The sequence below is a fragment of the Salmo salar genome, chromosome 07 (genome assembly GCF_965601325.2).
Source record: "Salmo salar chromosome 07, fSalSal1, whole genome shotgun sequence".
Taxonomy (NCBI): Eukaryota; Metazoa; Chordata; class Actinopteri; order Salmoniformes; family Salmonidae; genus Salmo; species Salmo salar.
The window spans coordinates 10,245,216-10,272,500 of record NC_138297.1 but is presented as its reverse complement, the minus strand read 5'-3'; the positions used below and the strand labels follow the sequence as shown (position 1 = coordinate 10,272,500).

At 42.4% G+C, this 27,285-nt stretch overlaps 1 protein-coding gene across 1 annotated transcript in view; it reads right to left on the bottom strand.

The window, feature by feature from the left end:
• arap2 (ArfGAP with RhoGAP domain, ankyrin repeat and PH domain 2) overlaps positions 1-23,513 on the bottom strand; it is a 187,990-nt gene extending 164,477 nt beyond the window's left edge. Inside the window, 6 exon segments of the mRNA XM_045721480.1 lie at positions 6,516-6,585; positions 9,190-9,597; positions 12,754-12,818; positions 13,442-13,518; positions 15,552-15,637; positions 22,741-23,513. Coding sequence (XP_045577436.1) covers positions 6,516-6,585; positions 9,190-9,597; positions 12,754-12,818; positions 13,442-13,518; positions 15,552-15,637; positions 22,741-23,513 — 1,479 coding nt within the window.
• Between the last annotated feature and the right edge of the window lie 3,772 nt (positions 23,514-27,285).

Sequence of the window (27,285 nt, the reverse complement as noted above, 5' to 3'; positions counted from 1 at the left end):
TTGTTGAAGCACCTTTGGCAGCGATTACAGCCTCGAGTCTGTTTGGGTATGACGCTACAAACTTGGCACAACAGTATTTGAGGAGTTTCTCTGCAGATCCTCTCAAGCTCTGTCAGGTTGGCTGTGGAGCGTCACTGCTAGCCCTCTATAGGTTTTGTACCTAGGGTTGCACATTTTGGGGAATATTCTGAGGTGGAAACTTTCTGTGGGAATTAACGGGAATATATGCAAAATGATATAAATACCATTTAAAATGTAGATGTTTTTTTGCATTGGATATATTTACCATACCATATGGAGACAGAAACATAAACCTTTTACCTTATCATAAGTAGACATAATTGCAAATGATTAAATCCTTCCAATAGAAAACAATTACAATAATTTGTTATGAATTGAACTTTAATTAAATTAGTTGACTCTTCACATGGGATGATTTCATTGAACAACAAAAGAAAGGGAATATAGAATGATCCCCAATGATCCATCGCATCTCCCAAAAACGTTTTCAACATACATCTGTAAAATGATAGTCTAGAAACGAAATCTTTGGTTGTCTTCCTCTCAGGCTTCCATGTCTTCTCCCTGGACCTCAATGTCCACCTCTTGAACATCAGACTCTGAGGCCTCATTTTCACTGTCACTTTCCAACCTTGTTGAGGATGGCTCGTTGTCAGGCTCAAAAAGCCTGAAATTTGCCCGGATGGCCACCAATTTTTCAACCCTTGAATTGGTCAGCCTGTTGCGTGCTTTGGTGTGTGTGTTCCCAAACAAGGACCAGTTACGCTCTGAGGCAGCTGATGTTGGTGGGATATGGAGCATGAATGAGGCAACAGGGGAAAGAGCCTCAGATCCACAAAGTCCCTTCCACCAGGTGGCTGATGAGATATGTTGGCACGACTGCCATATTGCATCTCCATCCCAAAGCCCTTGCTTGGAAGTGTACTTTGCCAGACTGCGAAGAACCTTGCCCTCATCCAGGCCAAGGTGGCGAGACACGGTAGTGATGACACCATAGGCCTTGTTGATCTCTGCACCAGACAGGATGCTCTTGCCAGCATTCTTGGAGTCCAACATGTACGCTGCGGCGTGTATGGGCTTCAGGCAGGAGTCTTCATGCTTTTTGATGTATTTCAGAACTGCCGTTTCCTCTGCTTGGAGCAACAGTGATGTGGACAGGGCAGTACGGATTTCATTCTCTTACGTCTGCAAGCAGTGTCTGAACATCAGACACTGCTTGCAGTGTCTCCCTCAATCTGTGCAATGGCTACTGCTATAGGTTTCAGGAGTTTCAGGCTGCTTACCACTCTCTCCCAAGATACATCATCCAGGAGGATCCTCTTCATGGGGCTGTCCACATCGGCAGACTGTGATATGGCCATTTCTTGGAGAGACTCCTTCCCCTCCAGGAGACTGTCATACATGATGACACCACCACTCCAACGGGTGTTGCTGGGCAGCCTCAATGTGGTGCTCTTATTCTTCTCACTTTGCTTGGTGAGGTAGATTGCTGCTATAACTTGATGACCCTTCACATACCTAACCATTTCCTTGGCTCTCTTGTAGAGTGTATCCATTGTTTTCAGTGCCATGATGTCCTTGAGGAGCAGATTCAATGCATGAGCAGCACAGCCAATGTGTGTGATGTGAGGGTAGGACTCCTCCACTTTAGACCTAGCAGCCTCTATGGTCGCAGCATTGTCTGTCACCAGTGTGAATACCTTCTGTGGTCCAAGGTCATTGATGACTGCCTTCAGCTCATCTGCAATGTAGAGACCGGTGTGTCTGTTGTCCCTTGTGTCTGTGCTCTTGTAGAATACAGGTTGAGGGGTGGAGATGATGTACTTAGTTATTCCTTGCCCACGAACATTCGACCACCCATCAGAGATGATTGCAATAACGTCTGCTTTCTCTATGATTTGCTTGTCCTTCACTTGAACTCTGTTGAACTCTGCATCCAGCAAATTAGTAGATAAAGCATGTCTGTTTGGAGGGGTGTATGCTGGGCGAAGAACATTCAGAAATCTCTTCCAATACACATTGCCTGTGAGCATCAGAGGTGAACCAGTTGCATACACAGCTCGAGCAAGACAATCATCAGCATTTCTTTGACTACGTTCCTCCATTGAGTCAAATACACTTCTAATTCCAGGAGGACCATGAGCTGTTGCTATCGATAAGGTGTCTGATTCATCATTTTCACCTCAAATAGAAGTAGAGGGACTTTTGTCAGAGGTTGCTTGTTGTGAGCACTAAGGGAACTTTATGCACTTGGCCAGATGATTCTGCATCTTTGTTGCATTCTTCACATATATGATTTGGCACAGTATTTGCAAATGTACACAGCTTTTCCTTCTACATTAGCTGCAGTGAAATGTCTCCACACATCAGATAGTGCCCGTGGCATTTTCCTGTAAAGATTAGAAGAAAAAAAATGTTAAAAAAACAAATACAATTCCATGTACAGATTAATAGTTAAGCAGTTAGATTAAAACAACTCCTTTGTAAAATAAATGTTTTCACTTGAAACATGTATACATACATGTCCGTAGAGCTCCAAGACATGTATGGAAACAGGTGAATTAACACTCCTCAGTTAGTATGCTCAAGCCAGCTAAAACCCACATGGTACCAAAAACTAACTAGCAGAAATTGTTAAATTAGAAATTATTTAAACACACTTTGCTGTAGGCAACTATTTACTAGTTAACAAAAATCCCAGTATTGTAATCTAAACTTACCAGAAAGCATGTAGTCCTTGGCTCAGACAGCGTAGTAGTGTGGGCTCAATAGTATCTCATTAGTGTGCACGATCTTGAGAATCAGCTGTACATGTGATGGAAGAGTGCACTGCACATGTGATGGAAGAATGCACTGTGCATGCAGAGGGTTGCAATTACATTGAATTGGGGGTAGTTTAACCAAAACATGCCACAAGATCTAGAATTGACTTATGTGTATCCCACAAAAAAAGGTTCACTGTTATAAGCCAACATTTTTGATGAATTTAAGCAAAATTCCCAGGCTTAACTTCCTACGTAAAATTTTCGGAAATGTTCCAGAAATTTACTGGAATTTTGCAACCCTAGTCACTGCACAGCTATTTTCAGGTCTCTCCAAAGATGTTCGATCGGTTCAAGTCCGGGCTCTGGCTGGGCCAATCAAGGACATTCACAGACTTGTCCCAAAGCCACTCCTGCGTTGTCTTGGTTGTGTGCTTAGGGTCGATGTCATATTGGAAGGTGAACCTTCGTCTCAGTCTAACGTCCTGAGCGCTCTGGGGCAGGTTTTCATCAAGGATCTCTGTACTTTGTTTCGTTCATCTTTGCTTCCATCCTGACTGGTCTCCCAGTCCCTGTCGCTGAAAAACATCCCCCACAGCATGATGCTGCCACCACCATGCTTCACCGTAGGGATGGTGCCAGGTTTCCTCCAGACGTGACACTTGGCATTCAGGCCAAAGAGTTCAATCTTGGTTTCATCAGACCAGATAATCATGTTTCTCATAGTCTGAGAGTCTTTAGGTGCCGTTGGGAAAACTTCAAGCGGGCTGTCGTGTGCCTTTTACTGAGGAGTGGCTTATGTCTGGCCACTCTACCATAAAGGCCTGATTGGTGGAATGCTGCAGAGATGGTTGTCCTTCTGGAAGGTTCTCCCATCTCCACAGAGGAACTCTTGGAGCTCTGTCAGAGTGACCATCGGGTTCTTGGTCACTGATAGAATAATTTGTATGTTTTAGAATAATGACTAAAGTGTTCCACTCTGAAATAGTATGATAGCGTGAAATGTTTGAGAATCATGAGAAGATAAAACGAGGATGTGTGTAGATCTGTTAGAATTTTAATACTAGGGTATTATATTCTTTAGTAGAGATGTAAGCAGAGTGAAGTTGTAGAGTAGATAATAGAAAATCATTAGAGGTTTTCAAACCATGAGGGCCCCAACGGGGGAGGGGATGTGAAAGCCTTAAAGGATGGGACAAAATGTATGGTTCTTTGTGGTCAATGGAAAAGTTCTGGTTGTTTGAGCAGGGAGTGGTCTAAAGATAGGAATGTGTGTGTGTATTATAAAAGGACTGGGTCCTCATTTATGACTTTAGAGCTCTCATGAATAAAGATCTACGAACCTTTTTTATCAAATCTGAGACTTTGCCCAATTATTAGTGAACCCAGGGTCTTACAAACCTTGGTGAATTGGTCAAAGATTAAATGCATTATTGGGATTGAAAATTCTCGTGACAGTCACCTCCCTGACCAAGGCCCTTCTTCCCGATTGCTCAGTTTGGCCGGGTGGCCAGCTCTAGGAAGAGTCTTGGTGGTTCCAAACTTCTTCCATTTAAGAATGATGGAGGCCACTGTGTCCTTGGGGACTTTCAATGCTGCAGACATTTTTTGGTACACTTCCCGAGATCTGTGCCTCGACACAATCCTGTCTTGGAGCTCTACGGACAATTCCTTCGACCTCATGGCTTGGTTTTTGCGCTGAAACTTTTTATAGACAGGTGTGTCTTTTCAGAATCATGTCCAATCAATTTAATTTACCACAGGTGGACTCCAATCAAGTTGGAGAAATATCAAGGATGATCAATGGAAACAGGATGCACCTGAGCTCAATTTCGAGTCTCATTGCAAAGGGTCTGAATACTTATGTAAATAAGGTATTTCTGTGTTTTCTTTTTAATACATTATTTTTTTAAAATCCATTTCACAATAAGGCTGTGACGTAACAAAATGTGGAAAAAGTCAAGGGGTCTGAGTACTTTCAGAATGCACTGTGCACTTTCCTAATGCAATGTTTGGGTGGATGGATCAGAGGTTTGGATGTATGTGTGGGTGGATGGATTAGAGGGTTGGGTGGATCAGAGGGTGGATGGATCAGAGAGTTGGATTTGTGGGTGGATGGATCAGTGTTGGGTGGATCAGAGGGTGGATGGATTGGAGGGGTGGATGGATGGGTGGATGGATGGATCAGAGGGTTGGGTGGATCAGGGGGTGGATGGATCAGAGGGGTGGATGTGTGGGTGGATGGATCAGAGGGGTGGATGGATTAGAGGGGTGGATGGATGTGTGGATGGATCAGAGGGTTGGGTGGATCAGGGGGTGGATGGATCAGAGGGTTGGGTGGATCAGGGGTTGGATGGATTAGAGGGGTGGATGTGTGGGTGGATGGATCAGAGGGTTGGGTGGATCAGAGGGTGGATGGATTAGAGGGTGGATGGATCAGAGGGGTGGATGTGTGGGTGGATGGATCAGAGGGGTGGATGTGTGGGTGGATGGATCAGAGGGGTGGATGTGTGGATGGATGGATCAGAGGGGTGGATGTGTGGGTGGATGGATCAGAGGGGTGGATCAGAGGGTGGATGGATCAGAGGGTGGATGGATCAGAGGGGTGGATCAGAGGGTGGATGGATCAGAGGGGTGGATGTGTGGGTGGATGGATCAGAGGGTTGGATGGATTAGAGGGCTGGATGTGTGGGTGGATGGATCAGAGGGTTGGGTGGATCAGAGGGTGGATGGATTAGAGGGGTGGATGGATCAGAGGGGTGGATGTGTGGGTGGATGGATCAGAGGGGTGGATGGATCAGAGGGGTGGATGTGTGGATGGATGGATCAGAGGGGTGGATGTGTGGGTGGATGGATCAGAGGGGTGGATCAGAGGGGTGGATGGATCAGAGGGTGGATGGATCAGAGGGTGGATGGATCAGAGGGTGGATGGATTAGAGGGGTGGATGGATGTGTGGATGGATCAGAGGGTGGATGGATCAGAGGGGTGGATGTGTGGGTGGATGGATCAGAGGGGTGGATCAGAGGGTGGATGGATCAGAGGGTGGATGGATCAGAGGGGTGGATCAGAGGGGTGGATGTGTGGGTGGATGGATCAGAGGGTTGGATGGCTCAGAGGGTGGATGGACCAGAGGGTTGGGTGGATGTGTGGATGGATCAGGGGGTGGATGGATCAGAGGGGTGGATGTGTGGGTGGATGGATCAGAGGGGTGGATCAGGGGGTGGATGGATTAGAGGGGTGGATGGATGTGTGGATGGATCAGAGGGGTGGATGACTCAGAGAGGTGGATGGGCTGTATCTGTCTTTGGACAGTGACTTGTCTTTCTTTCTTTTCTTCAGCACATTGGGTGTGAAATTATACAATTACTCTGATGTTAGTCCAGACTGTCAGATATATTTGAGGGTATTTTCATCCTTATCGGGTGAACTGTTTATAAATGAAGCACTTTTTGCACATAGTTCGTCCCCCCCCCATTTTACACCACAGCGCCAAAACAACAACAAAAAATGTATTACTGTCCAAATACTTTTGGACCTCACTGTAGGTACTATCATAGTGGTACAGAATACCTTTCTTCAGATAATGAAGATGTGATGTGTGGAGGTATGTGTGTAGGAGGTTATGAACGTGTGTGGTTGATTAGAAGACATGCCTGTTAGTGTGGTAGTGTTAGCGTGCAAAACGTTAGGTGAAAGCACTTGGTGTTTGTATGTGTGTGTGTGTGACTGACCTTATCATTGTTGTAATAAGAGAGGTTCTCTCCATCAAACTTCACCCATCTTTTCTGAAAGACACAGTTTCTGAAAGCGAAAGAAGGAAAGTTGAAAAGCTGAAAGTAGTATGTATGTAAACAATTTAAAAAATGAAAAGTGTTGCTATGAACTACTACAGAACAGCATCTCCACCCAACCACAAGACAAGTTAAATCAAGTTCATTCTGTACAGTAGAATAGTATCATACACAAGCCTGCCATATGGTACAGTAAAACAGGTGCTGGTTATGCTGTTAAAATAAATGAATATTCAACATCTCAAACTACGGCAGTTTGACAACTCTATGCTAATCATGTGGTTTCAGAGGAAGGGCACACAAAAAAAAGGGGAAGTGACAGATTTCTTTTGTAAGAGGAACTATGAAAACGTAAACACGCAGAAAAATACAAATATAAAGCAACCGCTGGTTTGCTCTGAGGTTGTGAAAACTAAAATAAGGTTTGGTTTCTCACACCTAAACAGAAGAGGATGAGAACAGAAACAATAAGCTCTGTTTACCCACTTAAGGATTCTGGGTAGTCATTGGTCGAGTTCCTGCACGCCTACATTGCAGACGCATGCCAGATCTTACAACGCCTGGGTATTTAAAAGGTACACTATGCAGAAAATCGCTCCTTCATTTCCTGGTTGCTAAAATTCTAATAGTTTGTCTAATTTCAGTTTATGTGACAAAACAAGCAACGTATAGTGTATAGAATTATTCTATCATCTAAACCGCTCTGAAATATATTATAAATAACCCAAAATATTGTACTTTCAGCTGTTTAAAGCTGGTGTACAAAACCGAAAGACGTAAAAACAAAAACCAAGTCTGCCACAGGCAGTGTTAGTGTAACCTTTAATTTGACCTCTGCCAAAAGGTCTGGGCATTAATGGCACATGTGGTGTGCTTGCATAACTGCAAGGGTTGCTGGTTTAAACACTGGTCTGGTGGCTGTTGCCCTCTAATAGCTCAAATCAGTTTTGAACTAACTATTAAAGTATGTTAGAATTTACCATGGACAGTCAAAAGTAATTTTCTGTAGTTTTCAGAAGGTGAATAATTCAATTCATTGTGGCATTCTTACATTTAAGCAATAAGGCACGAGGGGGTGTGGTATATGGCCAATATACAACGGCTAAGGGCTGTTCTTAGCACAACGCAACAGAGTGCCTGGACACAACCCTTAGCCGTGATATATTGGCCATATACCACAAAGCCCCGAGATGTCTTATTGCTATTATAAACTGGCTACCAACCTATTTAGAGCAGTACAAATAAATGCTTTGTCATACCCGTGGTCAGCCAATAAGGATTCAGGGTACGAACCATCCAGTTTATAATGTAAAATATGACTAATTTCCAATTGAAAGCAAAGCAAAAGAAAACGGTTAAAAGTTAATTACTTTTGAAGGTCGTATACCTCAGCCATCAAGTCGAAACAAAAAGATCCCCCCTCGTACACTAGGGCCACATCTTACTTGTGCCTTTTACAGCTTGTAAATCCTACACATTTATATAATCTGGGTTTGGGGAGGGTGGGGCATTAACCCCTCCCCCCACCCCTACTGCTGTACCACTGGTGTTGGTTTTGAACTGATGTAGCTAGCTAGCTATGTTTTGTGGGAAAATGTAGGACTGGCATTTGGACGTGAGCTAGCTATCGTTATCTAGCTTCTGTGTCGAGCTGTTGTTGTCAGCTGTTTTATTCTGGTAGCTAATTAGATAGCTTTCAGCTGACTGGTGTTAGCTAGCTAGCTACAGAGGCTAGCTGCTGGACTTTGGACAAGAAACGTTAGCTAGATAAATTAGCTAGCTAATCAAAATATATTTTTGCATTTATTATCCTCAGCTTAAATACCACCATATAGCTAGCTAGCTACAGTAGCCTAGGTTTGTTCTCAGCCACTTCTTACAGCTGGCAGGATGTGGCAACTGTGTTGTTGCCGAGCAACTGAGTTGACCCAGTTAGAGCTCTGAGATTCGGCTGAAAAGATGTTAGAAATGCTACGAAAAGGCAGCACATCGTTGGTTCTTAACGGACGGAAATGTGCACGTGAGAGCGATTCAATTCTAAAAACGGTTGCACCTACAAACTTAGTCAATTTTTATTATTTTAATATTTTTTCACTTTAGTTTATTTCGTAAATATTTTCTTAACTCAATTTCTTAAACTGCATTGTTGGTTAAGGGCTTGTAAGTAAGCATTTCACGGTAAGGTCTACACATGTTGTGCGCATGTGACAAATTTGATTTGATTTGAATCCAAAATCTTTTAAATCCAAAAGGTCACTTAATGGACGCTATAGTCTAGTTTTAATCCGACATGTAGAATTTGAGCTAGGTAGACGCAGAAAACCCAATTGCTAACGACCCTGTTAAAAATCTGGTATGTTGTTCTCTGTAACAGCCGGACGGCACATGACGATAAGCAAGGAGGGTGTTGTGTACCTCCAATCAAGTTGATTTGTGAATTTTCATCGACATTGGTGTGATATTGGCTTAGATATGATGGTAGGTAGAATTAAATGTAACATTGAGCTTCAACTAATGCATACCATAATAGAATAGTATAATAGAACACTACTATATGATGTTCTATTTCATATATATGATGTTCTATTTCTATTTCTATTTCCTGTGGTCTTACCCTTGTGGTGAGAGCTTGTCCAGCCACCCCATCTTGAGTTTGGTCTTAGGGGCCCCGTAGAAGCAGGCGTAGGGGGAGATATTATCCGCGTGGTCTGCGGGTAACACGGGTAACGTATTCTTCACCAGACCACCCAGCGTGTCAAAGGGCTCCGAGTACAGGTCACACGCCACCATCGTCATGGGAACGACCTGGGAGAGGGTGGGGCCGGGCAGGGGGCCGGAGAGGAGAGGCTCCGGGGTCGCCGTAGCAGCATTAGGCCAAGGGTGATTGGATAGTTCCCAACTGGTGGTGCACTCCTCCACTATAGAGTAGTCATCTTCATAGAGGTTGTGGACCGTTGAAGTAGGTGGAGGGACCTGTGTCTTGTTGCTATTCCTGGACTCCTTGATCTTACCATGCTTCTTTCTGTGGGATATGGTGACGTTGAGTTGCAATTTATAAATTAAATTAAATTAAAATTAAATTAAAATCCAAATCAAATCAAATCTACATACATACATACATACATACATACATACATACATACATACATATCTCGCATGGAATAGCCTTCATTTCTCGTAACAAATATAGACTGACGAGTTTGAGAAGAAAGTTCTTTGTTTCTGGCCATTCTGAGCCTGTAATCGAACCCACAAATGCTGATGCACCAGATGCTCAACTAGTCTAAAGAAGGCCAGATTTATTTCTTCTTTAATCAAAAAAACAGTTTTCAGCTGTGCTAACATAATAATAAAGGGTTTTCTAATGATCAATTAGCCTTTTAAAATGATAAACTTGGATTAGCTAACACAACGTGGCATTGGAACACAGGAGTGATGGTTGCTGATAATGGGCCTCTGTACGCCTACGTAGATATTCCATTATTTTTTTTAATTTTTTTTTTAAATCAGCCGATGCCAGCTACAATAGTCATTTACAACATTAACAAACTCTACTGTATATCTGATCAATTTGATGTTATTTTAATGGAAGAAAAAAATATAAAAAAATATTTAAAAAAAAAAATATATATATATATATACACACACACACACACACACACACACACATACATACATACATACATACATACATACATACATACATACACACACACACACACACACACACACACACACACACACACACACACACACACACACACACACACACACACACACACACACAGTTGAAGTCGGAAGTTTACATACACTTAGGTTGGAGTCATTAAATCTCATTTTTCAACCTCCACAAATTTCTTGTTAACAAACTAGTGTTTTTGCAATTCGGTTAGGACATCTACTTTGTGCATCACACAACTAATTTTTCCAACAATTGTTTACAAACAGATTATTTCACTTATAATTCATTGTATCACAATTTCAGTGGGTAAGAAGTTTACATACACTAAGTTGACTGTACCTTTAAACAGCTTGGAAAATTCCAGAAAATTATGTCATGGCTTTAGAAGCTTCTGATAGGCTAATTGACATCATTTAAGTCAATTGGAGGTGTACCTGTGTATGTATTTCAAGGCCTACCTTCAAACTCAGTGCCTCTTTTCTTGACATCATGGGGAAATTAATCTGTCTGTAAACAATTGTTGGAAAGATTACTTGTGTCATGCACAAAGTAGATGTCTTAACCGACTTGCCAAAACTATAGTTTTTTAATAAGAAATTTGTGGAGTGGTTGAAAAACAAGTTTTAATGACTCCAACCTAAGTGTATGTAAACTTCCGACTTCAACTGTATATATCAATCTATTTAAACTCAGCAAAAAAAGAAACGTCCCTTTTTCAGGACCTTGTCTTTCAAAGATAATTCATAAAAATCCAAATAACTTCACAGATCTTCATTGTAAATGGTTTAAACACTTTTTCCCATGCTTAAACACTTTTTCCCAAACAATTCATGAACATGCACCTGTGGAACGGTCGTTAAGACACTAACAGCTTACAGACGGTAGGCAATTAAGGTCACAGTTAAGAAATCCTAGGGCACTAAAGAGGCCTTTCTATTGACTCTGAAAAACACCAAAAGAAAGATGCCCAAGGTCCCTGCTCATCTGCATGAACGTGCTTTAGGCATGCTGCAAGGAGGCATTAAGACTGCAGATGTGGCCAGGGCAATAAAATGTCCATGCTATGAGACGTCTAAGACAGTGCTACAGGGAGACAAGACGGACAGTTGATCGTCCTCGCATTTTCAGACCACGTGTAACAACAACTGCACAGGATCGGTACATCCGAACATCACACCTGCGGGACAGGTCCAGGATGTCAACAACAACTGCACGAGTTACACCAGGAACTCACAATCCCTCCATCAGTGCTTACTGTCCCCAATAGGCTGAGAGAGGCTGGACTGAGGGATTGTAGGCCTGTTGAAAGGCAGGTCCTCACCAGACATCACCGGCAACAACATCGCCTATGGGTACAAACCCACCGTCGCTGGACCAGACAGGACTGGCAAAAAGTGTTCTTCACTGACGAGTTGCGGTTTTGTCTCACCAGTGGTGATGGTCGGATTCGCATTTATCGTCGAAGGAATGGGCTTTTCACCGAGGTCTGTACTCTGGAGCGGGATCGATTTCGAGGTGGAGGGTCCGTCATGGTCTGGGGCGGTGTGTCACAGCATCATCGGACTGAGCTTGTCGTCATTGCAGGAAATCTCAACGCTGTGCATTACAGGGAAGACATCCTCCCTCATGTGGTACCCTTCCTGCAGGCTCATCCTGACATGACCCTCCAGCATGACAATGCCACCAGCCATACTGCTCGTTCTGTGCATGATTTCCTGCAAGACAGGAATGTCATTGTTCTGCCATGGCCAGAGAAGAGCCCGGATCTCAATCCCATTGAGCACGTCTGGAACCTGTTGGATCGGAGGATGAGGGCTAGGGCCATTCCCACCAGAAATGTCTGGGAACTTGCAGGTGCTTTGGTGGAAGAGTGGGGTAACATCTCACAGCAAGAACTGGCAAATCTGGTGCAGTCCATGAGGAGGAGATGCACTGCAGTACTTAATGTAGCTGGTGGTCACACCAGATACTGACTGTTACTTTTGATTTTGACCCCCCCCTTGTTCAGCGACACATCATTCCATTTCTGTTAGTCACATGTCTGTGGAACTTGTTCAGTTTATGTCTCAGTTGTTGAATCTTATGTTCATACAAATATTTACACATGTTAAGTTCGCAGAAATTAAACGCAGTTGACAGTAAGAGGACGTTTATTTTATATATATCAAATCAATCAATATTTATATACACAATCAATCTATGTATATCAATCAATCAATAATATTTGTGTAAAGATTTTTACAAATGCTACTTGTGTTACATTTGTGTAATACTTTCGCATTTGTAAAAATGTAATTACAATTTGGTTTAGCTTTATTTGGTGCAATACTATATGGCTACTGTACAGACTACTGAAGCAGGGTTTAGCAACCATGCCAATTTCAGTAGTTAAACGCCTTCCTCTTTTGAAATACTGTTTGACTATTTGTGGCCTAAGCAAAGGTAGTCTTTACAGTTAGGCACAACTATTGTGTATCAGAGTGACCCTCATCTTACCTCAGCTTCTTCTGCTTGAGATTCTCTTTGATTTCTTTCTTGAACGGTTCTTTAGTACCCTGGTCCTGAGACAGAAGAACACAGATTAGTCATCAAGGCACACAAGGGCACTTTCAAAACAGGCATTATTAGACTGATAGCATAGTGGCTAGGTTAGCTTAGCGGCTAGGCTAGCAGGTGACATTTCTATTAACCTCAGAGGCCAAAGTGAAACTGATTGAGCCTCAAGTTTACTCTCAATTTGCTCAAGTTTACTCTCAATTTGCAGTGAAAGAAGAGACAGGGGGAAGTGGATGTGTGTGTGTGGGCAGACAAATAGAAAAAAGAACTGGATAGTCAGTTTCTCTCTTAGCTTCTTAGCTACTTCCACAATCTCAAAACAGTGAACATTTCAAGATTCTGAGAATAGGTACTCTGTAAAAGGGGTAACAATTAACACAAAGAAAAGAAGAATATGACTTAGCACCTATTCCTGCCAAAATAACTCACTTGGCACAGGTGGGGCCTACCAGGCTCTGATCAGCCTCCCCGTGACCAAATCTCTCTGGAGTTCTTGTTATCATTGCCTGGCTGTAAATAATGTTCTTATATTGAATGTAATCAATACAACTGTAGGTCTAAGTGCTTATTAGTAGTGGACCTATTTGGGTTCATATACAACTTCAGTTTCTAAAGTATTTCACCTTACCAGTATGTTCTCTGGGTTGTTGTATAGGAAGGTTTCTCCATAAGGAACAATGGGAGACAACGTTCTTTGCAGTGGGGCTAGAGTAGAGAGAAGGACACACATAAAACATTATCATTAGTTCTCACAGACAAATGTGCATGGTATAGGTCTACATACTGTTGTTGCACCACATAACCATAACACTTGAATGCATCCTCCCCTCAGAGTTCCGCGTAAAATGTTGAAGCATATTCCTACCTTCTCCCCTCCTCCTCACTCTGTCATCTCCCTCCCCTCCCTCCAGCGTCTCCCCTCCTCCTCCCTCTCTCTTCTCCCCTCCTCCTCCTTCTCCTCCCTCCCTCTTCTCCCCCTCTTCTCCCTCCCTCTTCTCCCTCTGTCATCTCCCCTCCTCTTCCCTCCGTCATCTCCCCTCCTCCTTCCTCTCTCTTCTCCCTCCCTCCCTCTTCTCCTCCCTTCTCTCTCCGTCATCTCCCCTCCTCCCTGTCTTCTCCCCTCCTCCTCCCTCCGTCGTCTCCCCTCCTCCTCCCTCTCTCTTCTCCCTCCCTGTCATCTCCCCTCCTCCTCCCTCTCCCTTCTCCCTCCCCGTCGTCTCCCCTCCCTCTCTCTCTCTCTTCTCCCTCCCTGTCATCTCCCCTCCTCCTCTACAAAAGTGCAAAAAACTTGTTCTCCCTTTCTCAGACAGACACTAGCCAAACCAAGGACGTTCCTTGGCCCTGTGTGAGGCCCAATGGGGACCTCAGCCGAGGAGGGAGGCAAGGGGAGGAAGTGTGAGACCACCCAGACACCATCACTCTGTAGACCCGGGGCGACCCGGTGTGGGCCACCGCCTGTCACAGTGACAAATAACATCGCCCATCTCCTGGGGACAGCATGGGCCGGCAGACATCCCCCGGCGGACGGACACACACATACCTACACAAACAGCCAAACACATACATAGACACGAGCTACTAGATAGGCCATCGAGACAAGGCACTGGGAGATAGTAGGACCTGGTGGCTGTGTTTCTATGTTGAAGAGGAACACACTATCACACCCTTATCTCTATGGACAGGTCTGATGTCTGAGAGACAGTAGGGTCGTTTATCACTATCTATTGGGCTGAGAGAAAGAGAGAAAGAGGGGGAGAGAGAAAGGGAGAGAAAGGGGGGGAGAGAAAGAAAGGGAGAGAGAGAGACAGAAAGGGGGGAGAGAGACAGAGAAAGGGGCGGAGAGAGAGACAGAGAAACCAAGTAAATTGAATAGAGGAGGAAAAGTAGAGGTAGGAACTAGGAAGAAAGAGGGGGGGAAGTTGTATTTATTGTTGGAAGGAAAGAGACAGATCCACTTTCTATGTTGAAGAGGAACACACTATCACACCCTTATCTCTATGGACAGGTCTGATGTCTGAGAGACAGTAGGGTCATCTATCACTATCTATTGGGCTGAGAGAAAGAGGGGGAGAGAGAGACAGAGAAAGGGGGGAGAGAGAGACAGAGAAAGGGGGGGAGAGAGAGACAGAGAAAGGGGGGGAGAGAGAGATACAGATCCACTTTCTATGTTGAAGAGGAACACACTATCACACCCTTATCTCTATGGACAGGTCTGATGTCTGAGAGACAGTAGGGTCGTTTATCACGATCTATTGGGGAGGGGAGGGGGGGGGGAGAGAGACCAAGTACATTTAATAGAGGAGGAAAAGTAGACGTAGGAACTAGGAAGAAAGAGGGGGGGAAGTTGTATTTACTGTATATACTGTTGGAAGGAAAGAATCAGATCCCCTTTCAACAGATATGGGAGCCACCATAGACAGAGGGTGGCATCAACACAGACCTCACAACACATTGCATGTATCATTAAAGGTCAATTTGCCAACAAAGTTAAACAACTTCTGGAGTTAAGAGACTGAAGCAGGATAGAAACTAGGCCTCACTGGCACCACTACGCAAAAGCACCCTCAAAACGGTACGTTGGTTCACCCCGTGATGAATCTAAAACACACTCCCTCTTTCTCTCTCCCTTTTCCCCTCTTCCCCCATTTTTTCATCAGGGCAAACAATAGTAGTGCCTGCTGACTCGATAATATAAAATATTCAAGGAAGAGCTAAAATAGGATTTGTTGCTAGGAGACCTTTCTGGTTGCCGTTTGCACCGCCGGGAACCTGGGCGCAGGGAAGGTGTTCAAGGTCGGTTGTGGATGTTAGCGGCGGCAAGCTCCTGAGGAGGGAAAAGAATGGAATAAACTTTATTAGAACGCTGTCTGACACACAAGGGATCAGGAAAACCACATATACACACATGCCTTTGAGTTAACACTAGAAAGGATATGTTCCCTAAATGTGACCCGATTCAGGACACTAGGTGTACATCGCAAGTCACGACTTAACAGGAGAGCCGTTTGAAAGTAAAAAGAGCCGTTTGCTGTTCTAGTTAGAGCCTAATGTTAGCTAGCTAACATTGAACATGGTTGGTTAGCTCCCAGCACTGTGGCATTGTTGTCACTGTTCATTGTTGGTTGACTAGCTAACGTTAGCTGGCTGGCTCGTTAGCTAACGTTATGCACCGTGTGTGAACTTAAACGTTGTTTACCTAGCTAGGTACTTTGTTTACCTAGCTAGCAAGCTATATATATTTTAGTTTTTTTTGGTGATCAGCTTTAATATTGCAGAAAGATTGTTGCTTCCATCAATGTAACTGTCTGCATCATTTCCAATCTCCCATATATTATTTGGGTAAATATATATATATCCATACTTTTAAAAATAATATACCTTTATTATTCCCTGCAAAACCTACCACCCCTCCCCCAATTGGAGTAAACTAATAAACAAAAACACGTAGGCTTCTACCTTCAGTTTATACATATTATACACATTTACAGACACAATCTATTTTACAATAGTTATATTGTGTTTGTTTTTAGTCCTTCCTCTATTTCTGAAGTCCATCCAGTTTGATTTCTATTTGTAAATGTGCAATTTCACAATAGTTCTGAAATTATATACATTTTACAGACCCCATATGTTTTACATTGGTTATCTTGTTGTTGTTAGTCCCAACCCCCAGCTCCATTCAACCCCTCCATTCTATCTCTTAGCACCATCCTTTTTGGATTTCTATTTGCCATATATTGTTCAACTGTGCTATGATGCTTCACAAAAGTACTGAACCTATCTATTTTCATAACTTCTACAGATTGTAAATTAAAGAAACATTTTTGCTAAAATAATTATTATATTATTGATTGATTATGACTTTTCAAGTCACCCAGTATTGCTATCTGCAGCGTTAGTTCTAGGTAAAGGTTGCAATTCTTCAGCCATTCCTGGACCTGTGACCAAAAACGAGCTACATATGGACAGTACCAAATAAATTATCTAATGACTCTGCTTTCTCACAGCAAAATCTGCAGAGCTGGGAAGATTGTATCCCCCACACACACATATATATATAAATATATAACATTCTATTGGTTGCAAGAATTTTGTATATTAATTTCAATTGAAAAATGTTAAGTTTTCAATCCGGCATTGTTTTGCATGTCAATTCATAAACCATGTGCCATGGAATAGGTACATCAAAAATCTCTTCCCAACTATTTTGCAATTTATATGGCACAGCTGTAATTTTTTTGGTCCTTAAATGAAAATGGTATACGTTTTTATTGTCACACTTTTCTTTAACAATTTTTGGTCTTTAATGCAGGGCCGACAGAAAAGTTCCTTACTTTTTCCCCTTCTACTTGCCTCTTCCATTTTTGTGGAAATGCTGCAATTAGTTGGTTGTAATTTTGGGTAGAGCAGACATTTCCATATGTCTGTGTTAGCTGCATATGTGACATAACTCCACCAATCCTATTTATGATATCATTTATAAAAATTATACCTTTATTTTTTACTTTTTTTAATCAATTCGTATATTTGAGTTTAACCACAATATTTGTTGTATTATTTGTTCTGTCTTTTCAGGTGGATTAAACTGAAATTGCAACCAACTTTCTAAGGCTTGTTTAAAACATAACGATATTTTGTAGACGATTTAGTTTTCAAACAACCGAAAGTGAGCAGTTGTAATCTGAATAAAGGGAAAAAGGCCATTCTTGAACATGGGGTGATTATACACTGCTCAAAAAAAATAAAGGGAACACTAAAATAACACATCCTAGATCTGAATGAATGAAATAATCTTATTAAATACTTTTATCTTTACATAGTTGAATGTGCTGACAACAAAATCACACAAAAATAATCAATGGAAATCCAATTTATCAACCCATGGAGGTCTGGATTTGGAGTCACACTCAAAATTAAAGTGGAAAACCACACTACAGGCTGATCCAACTTTGATGTAATGTCCTTAAAAGAAGTCAAAATGAGGCTCAGTAGTGTGTGTGGCCTCCACGTGCCTGTATGACCTCCCTACAACGCTTGGGCATGCTCCTGATGAGGTGGCGGATGGTCTCCTGAGGGATCTCCTCCCAGACCTGGACTAAAGCATCCGCCAACTCCTGGACAGTCTGTGGTGCAACGTGGCGTTGGTGGATGGAGCGAGACATGATGTCCCAGATGTGCTCAATTGGATTCAGGTCTGGGGAACAGGCGGGCCAGTCCATAGCATCAAAACCTTCCTCTTGCAGGAAGTGCTGACACACTCCAGCCACATGAGGTCTAGCATTGTCTTGCATTAGGAGGAACCCAGGGCCAACCGCACCAGCATATGGTCTCACAAGGGGTCTGAGGATCTCATCTCGGTACCTAATTGCAGTCATGCTACCTCTGGCGAGCACATGGAGGGCTGTGCGGCCCCCCAAAGAAATGCCACCCCACACCATGACTGACCCACCGCCAAACCGGTCATGCTGGAGGATGTTGCAGGCAGCAGAACGTTCTCCACGGCGTCTCCAGACTGTCACGTCTGTCACATGTGCTCAGTGTGAACCTGCTTTCATCTGTGAAGACCACAGGGCACCAGTGGCGAATTTGCCAATCTTGGTGTTCTCTGGCAAATGCCAAACGTCCTGCACGGTGTTGGGCTGTAAGCACAACCCCCACCTGTGGACGTCGGGCCCTCATGGAGTCTGTTTCTGACCGTTTGAGCAGACACATGCACATTTGTGGCCTGCTGGAGGTCATTTTGCAGGGCTCTGGCAGTGCTCCTCCTTGCACAAAGGCGGAGGTAGCGGTCCTGCTGCTGGGTTGTTGCCCTCCTACAGCCTCCTCCACGTCTCCTGATGTACTGGCCTGTCTCCTGGTAGCGCCTCCATGCTCTGGACACTACGCTGACAGACACAGCAAACCTTCTTGCCACAGCTCACATTGATGTGCCATCCTGGATGAGCTGCACTACCTGAGCCACTTGTGTGGGTTGTAGACTCCGTCTCATGCTACCACTAGAGTGAAAGCACCGCCAGCATTCAAAAGTGACCAAAACATCAGCCAGGAAGCATAGGAACTGAGAAGTGGTCTGTGGTTACCACCTGCAGAACCACTCCTTTATTGGGGGTGTCTTGCTAATTGCCGATAATTACCACCTGTTGTCTATTCCATTTGCACAACAGCATGTGCAATTTATTGTCAATCAGTGTTGCTTCCTAAGTGGACAGTTTGATTTCACAGAAGTGTGATTTACTTGGAGTTACATTGTGTTGTTTAAGTGTTCCCTTTATTTTTTTGAGCAGTATATATATATATATATATATATATTTTTAAATACTGTTCCTTATTTTCCATAATTAGCTATTAATATTTGTAGTAATGTAGGCAATTTATGCAAAGGATTTTACATCTCACTAGTCTCGCCATTACCAAAATTAAATTTTTACCTTTATTTACATTATGGTAAGCAATTATTATATTAGCAAACAATTATTGTGAATCATCCTAAATTGTCCCTAACAACTTTCACTCCCTCGCAACAGGTGTGGGATACACACACAACTTTCAAAGCAGAATAACTTTCCCAATGTTCCTCAAATGCAGTGTACGATACATCAATTTGTAGCTCCGAGTCTCTAATTTTATATAATGTAAAAAACACAATTTGAAATTTTGCTATATAAGACCGAATCCAGGCTGTGAGTCACAAATGGCTATTGCTGATTGTCGCCAGTACTCACATGAGGAACGTGTGGAGCTGCCCTTATTCTAGTCAAGTAAGATTTAACCAATAAGGCATGAGGGGGTGTGGTATAAGGCCAATATACCACAGCTAAGGGATGTTCTTAACCATGACGCAACACAGAGTGCCTGGATACAGCCCTTAGCCTATTGCTATTATAAACTAGTTTCCAAAGTAATTAGAGAAGTAAAAATATGTTTTCTGTCAGCCAATCAGCATTCTGGGCTCAAACCACCCAGTTTATATTCTCAAACAGAGCCCATCCGCACAATGTTGAGAGTTGTTTGGCAAAATAACTCAATCTGCTCTCTTAGCAATCAAAAAGTGGTACACTCTGTTATCTTCTTTGTCAATGCACGCTGCACTGGTCATCAATCTATTCATTCTCCATTTGACAATTGATAATATTGTCACCCATCAGCCTTTTGTCAATGTATTCTTGTTTTTAGGCCACATCTATTACTATATGTGTGAAATTAGTTTCCATATAGGTTAGGTCTTATTTTAGTATTTACAGTCTACATACTTCTGGATCAATTAATTCAATGTTCTGATTGATTACAATTTACATTTGGTGTCCTGAGGTTATATGACCTATTTTAACATAATGATTTATTTACCCAATTGAAATATCAAATGGTCAGAAAGAGTGTCGTAGCCATTCCAGTAATTATGGAATCCGGCGCTCTGAGTGTTTGTCTCCTAAACCGTTACAGAAAGATGGGCGTATGATGCATGTCACTAATTCACAGGAGAGGCATTTGAACTTAAGCGTTTTTTTCATCAAAATGTGTTTTTTTTGTTTTGTTACTGCAGAAATGCCTTCTTGAACATGTGAACTTTCATGTGCCTTAATAACAATCTTGTATGAAATCTGTAAATATAAATAAAATGTGAAATCACAAATCTGACACAGAGAAAATACAACATCTTGCCTAGCCATGATAATGAGGGGGTCTGGGACATTCACGAGAAACAGAGTCCATTCTATCACTCAAGTCTTCTCTGTCAAATGGCACATCCTGCTCTCTGCTACCGCGGATATTTGAAAGATCCATTGTATTTACTTCTATTTTCGTCATGGACAACATGCAAAGTGTAGCTACAGCTTTCAATACCAGTGTTGTCAACACAGCTGCTGGTATCGACACAGCTCTGTCTTCTGTGGGGAAAGCACTCTGGACTGGTTGAAGCCGACTGGGAAGGATTATTAAGCGTTTCAGTTAAACATACCAAGATAGCTACACATTTTATTGTCTCAACTGTATCAAAGTTGTTTTATTTTCTAGCTATTGTTAGCTATATAGCTAGCTCCTAGACAGTTGCATAGAAGTGATTAGCACTTGTAGCTTGCCTCGTCAGTGTTTACAGATGACTCGTTGTGGGATGAAGCAACGTTAAGACAGCTAGCTGAGCTGGCCAACTGCATTCTACTGTTAATGTTCATTACTGATGAGTTAAGGCATCCGTGAAATAATTATAATCGTTTTAAATGTTAGCCAGTTTGTCATGTTTAACTAGCTAGCTACCTAAAGTAGCCACTGTGGTGCGAATGCTAATCAATTAGCAAGTTAATCAAACCCCACGTTAAGTTATAGGTTATACATGAGTTACATAAGTTATACATGCCAAGTTGGCTAGCTAGCTAGCCCTAATAAAATGTTAGCTATTAGGTTATAGATTGAGGTAGTTTTTTTGCATGTTCAAATGAATTAAATGAATACCATTTACATCTAGCCAGTTGGTAATTATGAAGCTACATTTTTGCTAAGTCTAGCTAGTTATCTTGTGTCTGCATTGCCATTGTTGGGCTGTAAGTGTAACAGTGTAGGTCCCGTCCCTCTCTTCGCCCCAACCCGGGCTCGAACCAGGGACCCTTGCACACATGAACAACTGACACCCACCGAAGCATCGTTACCCATCGCGCAACAAAAGCCGCGGCCCTTGCCTCTCAGAGCGAGTGACGTCACCGATTGAAACGCTATTAGCGCGCACCACCGCTAACGAACCATTTCACATCGGTTACATAAGCAGGTTAAGTGTGTACAGGACATTAATTAATTCATGTTTTAACCTCTTTTTCTGGAATTTGTCTTTCAGCATAAACCTGCTCTCTGCCTCAAGGGTGAACAAGCAACACTTCAGGAATGTTGTGCTTTGAGCTTATTGCTTTGACTTGAGGGTCAATGAATGTTATTTCTGGTATGCAAGGTTTTGAATATCCTGTCTATTTTTAGTCTGCTTTCCTCCTTTACAGCTTCAACAGTCTGGAGCCTGGTGTTGTTGTGGCCAAGGAGCTTTCTCTAATATATTGAACCCGGCTTCAGCTGCTGTGCAACGTTGACGTCCTTCCTCCCAGAGATGTGAAAGCATCCCTCGGACTGTACACAACCTGGCAAACATATTTTGTAGAAGCTCAGGACTTTTGCGATGAAAAGGACATGTCCTTCTCCAAAGGGCAGGACAGAAATATGCTCTCAGGCTAAGCCTTTATGTTTTTCCCCTACCTTCAGCACCTGAAGTTAAAGTATATTATTGTTGAAATCTTTTCTTTGTTTTTTTTTTAAGCACTACCTCACTGCTTTAGCACATGGCCACATTCACGTGGTCCAATGTAAATTATTTAAGAGATATTTAAATATATTTAAGCTCTAAGGCTTTAGAGGTTATGAACGACGCTAAATGGGCGTAATCAAAGAGCAGCACTGTGGCTGGTCAATGTGAAAGGTTATATTTATTATACAACCATAGGCAATATAATACTGTAAATGGTTTGCCTAAATGGGTAACTTGGTGAGACAATGTTCAGAGAATCCCTTTGGCAATTTGGTAAAATTATTCCTTTTCTAAATATGTTTCCCAACGATTAATGTAGAGCAAGTGTGAAAATCACAGCAAAATGTTTTAATGCCTTTTTCTTCTAAATGGGATTCTAAGTATCACCTTTTACAGCTGCATTACTTCCCCATGTTTCCTCTAACTACAGTGTATGATATGTAATTTAGAAGCTCTGAGTCTGTACTTTTATCCAATGTAAAAAAACACCATTGAAATTTTGGAACACAAGACTGAAAAGAGATGGTGGGTCATCTATGAGAAAGTGCTAAAGTTTCAAAACATAAATCAACTGTATACACATCCATTGATCACTTAATATTATAACAGACTTATCAATACGTTATAGACAGATGAGAGATGCCTACCAGTCCAGTGGGGGTAGGATGACCTGGTCAGGAATCCCAGGGACCGGCCGGTGCCTCAGTCTGTAGGAACGAGTGGGCCGGGGGCCCTTGGCTGGTGTCTTCAAGCTGGGGCCCATCTCATAGATCACATTATCCACCATCTTCCCCTGGTAAACCTCTTGGTTTTTCCCAGAGAGGACGTGGTCAGGCCTGATCTCCTCAGAGGAGATCTCACAATCAGAAGGCACCTCTCCAGAGTGGGACGAGACGGAGAGGGAGTCACAGCTGCCAGATGTGGAGTTCGAAGCTGAGGAAGTGGTGCGTACGTTACGAGGGTCACGCGGTATCGGCCGAGGTGGTCTCAGAGGCCCCTTTATAGAAGTGCTAGTGTTCTCTTCTGTCTCTTCAATCCCTAAGCCAACCCCAGGGTGTAGGGTCTGCCTCCCTTCCCATCTTGCCTGCTCTACCCTCTCACTAGGCTGGCAGGAAGTCACCCTTTTCTTATTTGTCATGAAGATGTGTCTGGGTTGGGGGAGGGGCTTTCTCTTTTCCCCCTCCTTTTCCCCTTCCCCCTGCTCTTCCACTGCCAATCTTAGGGCTTCCAAACTACATAGGATCCGTCTACGGTGGCCTGTAGGGAACACTCGGAGCTCCAGGAGGCGATTTTCAGTGAGCCCCCTGCAGTCTTCCAGGCACTGGAAGCCCCCCAGGTGAAATCCGTCAGCGTACTGGGGCAGATGCAGGCTGGTCAGCCAGTCTAGGATCTCCTCTCTGGGGTCAGTGGGATTTGACATGGTGGGTGTTTGGTGGTGGTCTAGATCAACACCAGAGAAGAGTTGATGATGGCTCTAAGGCAGATTAGCATTAGTGAAAGTGTTGGGTGGGGGAAGGTTTGGTGTTTTTTTCTGAGGATAGAAACAAGAGGGATACAATTAAGAATGTATTATGCCTCTGACAGTTGGTAGCTAATGTATCTGCATCTAATATCCCGAAGGGGGAAAAAATCATGATGTTTCCTCAAAATCCACTTATCAATTCATTTCCATTAAAAGTTGACATTCTACATAAGAACGTTCGAATCCTGCACTGTGCAGTCTCGCTGAAACTAAATCTGGCCCAGTGCTTTCCCCACCACAGTAAAAACCTAAGAATACAAATGTCAATGCTAGAAATAGTATGTATTACTGTTGAACAAGCCAGTCCATCTTCAACAGGAAATGGAAATAGCACATTTTCTCTACCTTTGAAATAAGAACAAACCTTACTCTGCTCTGTCATTTTTTTTGTCCATAGTGTCTAGTCTTCCACTCCAACACGCTTTCTCACCCCATACCAACATGTACTATAAACACTTCCTGTGAACAACTTCACTTGCAGTGCATTGGGAAAGCATTCAGACCCCTTAACTTTTTACACAGTTACATTACAGCATTGTTCTAAAATTGATTAAATAAATACAAATCCTCAGAAATCTACACACAATACCCCATAATGATAAAAAGAAAACACTTTAGAATTTTTTGCAAATGTATTAAAATAAAAAAAACGGATACATTATTTACAGAAGTATTCAGACCCTTTGCTATGAGACTCGAAATTGAGCTTAGGTGCATCCTGTTCCATTGATCACCCTTGACGTTTCTACAACTTGATTGGAGTCCACTTGTGGTAAATTCAAATTGATTGGACATGATTTGGAAAGGGACACTCCTGTATCTATAAGTCCCCACAGTTGACAGTGTATGTCAGAGCAAAAACCAAGGCATGAGGTCGAAGGAATTGTCCGTAAAGCTCCAAGACAGGATTGTGTCGAGGTACAGATCTGGGGAAGAGTAACAAAAAATGTCTGCAGCATTGAAGGTCCCCAAGAACACAGTGGCCTCCATCATTCTTAAATGGAAGAAGTTTGGAACCACCAAGACTCTTCCTAGAGCTGGCTGCCGGGCAAAACTGAGCAATTGGGAGAGAAGGGCCTTGGTCAGGGAGGTGACCAAGAACCTGATGGTCAATCTGCCAGAGCTCTAGAGTTCCTCTCTAGAGATGGGAGAAACTTCCAGAAGAAGAGAAACCATCTCTGCAGCACTCCACCAAATCAGGCCTTTATGATAGAGTGGCCAGACAGAAGCCACTCCTCAGTAAAAGGCACATGAAAGCCCTCTTGGAGTTTGCCAAAATATTCTCTGGTCTAATGAAACCAAGATTGAACTCTTTAGCCCAAATGCCAAGCATCACGTCTGGAGGAAACCTGGCAACATCCTTACTGTGAAGCATGGTGGTGGCAGCATCGTGCTGTGGGGATGTTTTTCAGCAGCAGGGACTGGGAGACTAGTCAGGATCAAGACAAAGATGAACAGAGGAAAGTACAGAAATAATCTTTATGAAAACCTGCTCCAGAGTGCTCAGGAACTCAGACTGGGGCAAAGTTTCACCTTGCAACAGAACAATGGGAGAAACTCCCCAAATACAGGTGTGCCAAGCTTGTAGTGTCATACCCAAGAAGAATCGATGCTGTAATCACTGCCAAAGGGTGCTTCAACAAAGTACTGAGTAAAGTGTCTGAATACTTATGTAAATGTGATATACCTGTTTTTAATTTGTAAAATATTAGCAAAAATTTATAAAAATCAGTTTTTGCTTTGGTATTATGGGGGTATTGTGTGTAGATATTTTTATTTATTTTTTACTTTTTGAATCAGGCTGTAACGTAACAAAATGTGGAAAAAGTCACAGTATCTAAATACTTTCTGAAGGTACTGTAACTCTAATTATTCCAGATCTATAACCACAAGGCCCAACAGTGCTGATGGCATCAACATTTAGGTCATACTTCAACGCTCTGCAGCAGTAATCACCACAAACATTAGTAAATGGGTTTATAGGTCGTTTATGACCATCACTTCAGCCTGACACTATAACAAGCATGCAACGAAAAAAGAAAAAAAAACATGCAACAATTTTTTTTTTACATTTGTTGTGGCCTGTTTCAGTCTGTTTTCTTATGTTTGGTACCTAATGAATATGACCCTGACGCTTGCAGTTTTGTTTGTTTCACAGTAGCATCATACCAACACCAGACTGTTATTGGAAGCCCTGTATGGTGTTGTTAATGAGAAGTCAAAGAGAGAAGCATGCATTAACACTGAGGAACAAGTAACTTCATATGTGGTATACCCACTTTTATACCCACTACCACTGAGGCTATATCAGAATGCTTCTGCATTCAACTATTATTAACTATTTCTACTTTCTTCCACTGCAAATCTACCATTCCAGTGTTTTACTTGCTATATTGTATTTACTTCGCCACCATGGCCTTTATTGCCTTTACCTCCCTTATCTCACCTCATTTGCTCACATTGTATATAGACTTATTTTTCTACTGTATTATTGACTGTATGTTTGTTTTACTCCATGTGTAACTCTGTGTTGTTATATGTGTCAAACTGCTTGCTTTATCTTGGCCAGGTCGCAGTTGTAAATGAGAACGTGTTCTCAACTTGCCTACTGTTAAATAAAGGTGAAATAAAATGTAAAAAAATTAAAACTGAGACCTCTTCTTATTTAACCCAATACACTTGTGGGATAGGGCTAAATTGAAATGTTTCTTACAGAAGAAATATGGAAAGCAAATGCATAAGCATAGTAGCAATTAAAAGGGAACAGTTTGGAGATTATGGCAAAATTATTAGACTAAAAAGGACACCACAGTTCACTTGACAAGACTTAATCCAAAACATTACACTGTTGATTTTATGTGCATTTTACATGTAGTGTACTTTTCTCCACATTTATTGATAACGAAATATGAAAATACTCTGGATACAGCCAGTAACATGACATGAAAATTCTTAGAAAAATTGGGGTAGGTGCAGTATAAGACAAAGCAATGACAAGGGTTTGTGTGAGAGGTCTAACTGGTGTTTCCAAGTGGCCACACATCTCTCCAAAGTGTGCACAGTTGTAAGTAATTCCAATGCACTTTTATGAATCAAAGAAGAGTCTTCAACTATAAGGTGCTTTTTTGATCTCTCCTAGCTGGGGCGTTGAGGAACTAGAACAAGCACACTTGTATTTGTTTTGTTTGGAACACAGCCCTGGATCCCCGACATCACACAATTACTATTGTTGTTTGCGCATTCCAAAAACGGTCCATTATAAATCCCAATCTGGGTAAGGTGAGCATTTGAAAGCGTGTTCTATTGCCAACAATGACCAGTTAATATCAGGGATGAACAACTTTGATTGGGCCACAGAAAAGATCTGAACACATCATGAGGGGCCTCAGTTGCTGCGTATTAGAATTGAGTCATGAGTTCACTCAGATGTGTGGTCCACAGCAAATTGTCATCACAACAGAGTGATCATTCTGTTCAGGACAACCCGGGGTATAACGTCATTGTTATCTTGTTACTGTACATCAAACATAGTGATGATAAACACTGACACTGGATATGACATGAGTGTTGTGATATGGAAATGTGAAGTGCCCATTTGGGCTCACGGGTGTTTGGCTTGCTTGTATGACAAAGTGGTATTAACTTGCCTAGTTAAATAAAATTAAAACAA